Raw genomic sequence first — 2,028 nt, forward strand, 5'->3', positions numbered from 1 at the left:
GTGTTTAGGATCAAATTGTTTTGTAATATGTTATGTTTTATTGAAATGTATGACTCTGTAAAAAAGATAATATGTATTGACACGTGAACTGTAAATGATCAARTTGCTGATGAAGTCCTCAGTAASGGACGAAACGTAYAACTAGTTCAAAATAAATTATTCATAAGATTTAATAACCGTCTATAATTCTCTTTGAGACTTATATATTAATTCTAAATAATATTTGCAAAAGAAACAAAAAAAAATATATATATATATATTAGGTGATCGAGTTGCTGAGGAAGTCCCCAGTAAGGGACGAAACGTTCAACAAGATCAAATAAATTTGTTCATCAAAATTTATTAACTGTCTTCAATTTTCCCTTTGAAACTCATATATATATATATATATATATAATTAGAATTGTAATTAGATAGATTTAATATATCCATTTTAACGATATTGATTTTATTTTGTTATATTATATTATATTACTCATTTTATATATATTTTGTTTGTTCATTTATTTGTTTTGTTTTAATTACAAAAGTTTTAATATATACATATAATAATTTTTAATAAAATTAAAACTGTCCAGTCTTTCTTTGTTCATCTTTTTTATTTCTTTTTTTCTTCCCTCCCCGAATTTATTGCAATATTATGAATATTACTTTTAAAGTAATATTATATACTTTGTGTACGTTTAATACGAATCATTAATTGATTTACATTTGTATTTTATCACGATACCAGTTAAAATATAGGATTAATAATATTCTATGTAATGCGAGAAAAGGGAACACGATTGGAAGCTTCATTCGACGTGTATTATTCTGTTTCACAAAACAATACTGAATGAAATGAAATACGAAATGATGGGGGAGAAAAAAAGAAAGAAATAAAGAAAGAAAGAAAGAATAAAAGACAAAATTAATTTCCTCGTCTAATATAATATCATTTTATATTTCCAATTTATTTCCACTACATTTTATACTCTCGCATTTCTTTGCAATTTTTAATTAATTCATAAGAAAGAGAAGTGCGAAATGAAAAGGAACGAAAAAAAAAAAGAATATATATAAGTAATTTAAAAAACTGTGCTCCGATTTATAACAGGATTCAGAGCAGAAAAATTATACGTCGCGTAAAAAGATATTGATGCAAGATAAAAGAAGAAAAAATGTGAAAAAAAAAAAAAGAAAAAAAAAAAGATATATAAATATGTTAGACATCATAAAAACGAATGAGCGAAATTTTAAAAATATTCTCTATATATATATATATATATATATAGAGAGAGAGAGAGAGAATAAAATAATAGAATAAAATAAAACAAAAGAAAATTACTCAATCTTGAAAATACACATTCGATAATTTATTCGTTATGTGAATTTTAAAATGCGAGGAAAAAAAAAACGAAACCCAATATTACTTTTTGCAAAGAAAAACCTAATTAAATAATAATCGAAGTAATTAAAAAGAAGATGAAAAAAAAAAGGAAAATACGCACACACTCTTACGTTATTCTTATAGTATATGATACACATTTTTTGTTTTGTTTTAATAGGAATACTTCATTTGAATGAAATAATAATTGAAATATTGTATTTGAAAATGTTTATAGGATTTTTCTCCCATACTATTATCGGTAACAACGTTATCAGTGATGTTAGTATCATCGTTTACTCTATTGGTGATCTCACAATTACCTTCTACGTTAACATCAGCAAGAACTAGATTTCTCGTGGGACAACTATCATCTGTTATACTTGGATTTGGTATCTTGATACTTGGCGGTGCTATTCCAATGTTTGCTTGTATCCTTTCGATTACGGCAGCCCTACCAAGGATTAACAGAAGGCTCAGACCTACAATTGGACCTTTCTTCCTTGCTATCATGCACGTTGTACAAAGATTTATCTTTGAGAAAGAATTGATCGATCAAAAAATCAGTCAAGTAAGTTTTATATATATATATTAATCTCAAATTTTATTATATATTTTTATTATAAAATATTTAATTTAATTATAAAATATTAAAATATTAT

General features: G+C 24.5%; 1 protein-coding gene across 1 annotated transcript in view; it reads left to right on the forward strand.

Annotated features, from left to right (window-relative positions):
• Nucleotides 1–109: 109 nt before the first annotated feature.
• The window catches only part of LOC106792130 (adenylate cyclase type 2), a 14,580-nt gene continuing 12,661 nt past the window's right edge, over nt 110–2,028 (forward strand). Inside the window, 2 exon segments of the mRNA XM_014758295.1 lie at nt 110–121; nt 1,605–1,937. Of these exon segments, the coding sequence (XP_014613781.1) occupies nt 110–121; nt 1,605–1,937 (345 nt within the window).

Source organism: Polistes canadensis, unplaced genomic scaffold, assembly GCF_001313835.1.
Source record: "Polistes canadensis isolate GaletaPanama2010 unplaced genomic scaffold, ASM131383v1 scaffold_382, whole genome shotgun sequence".
NCBI classification, from domain to species: Eukaryota; Metazoa; Arthropoda; class Insecta; order Hymenoptera; family Vespidae; genus Polistes; species Polistes canadensis.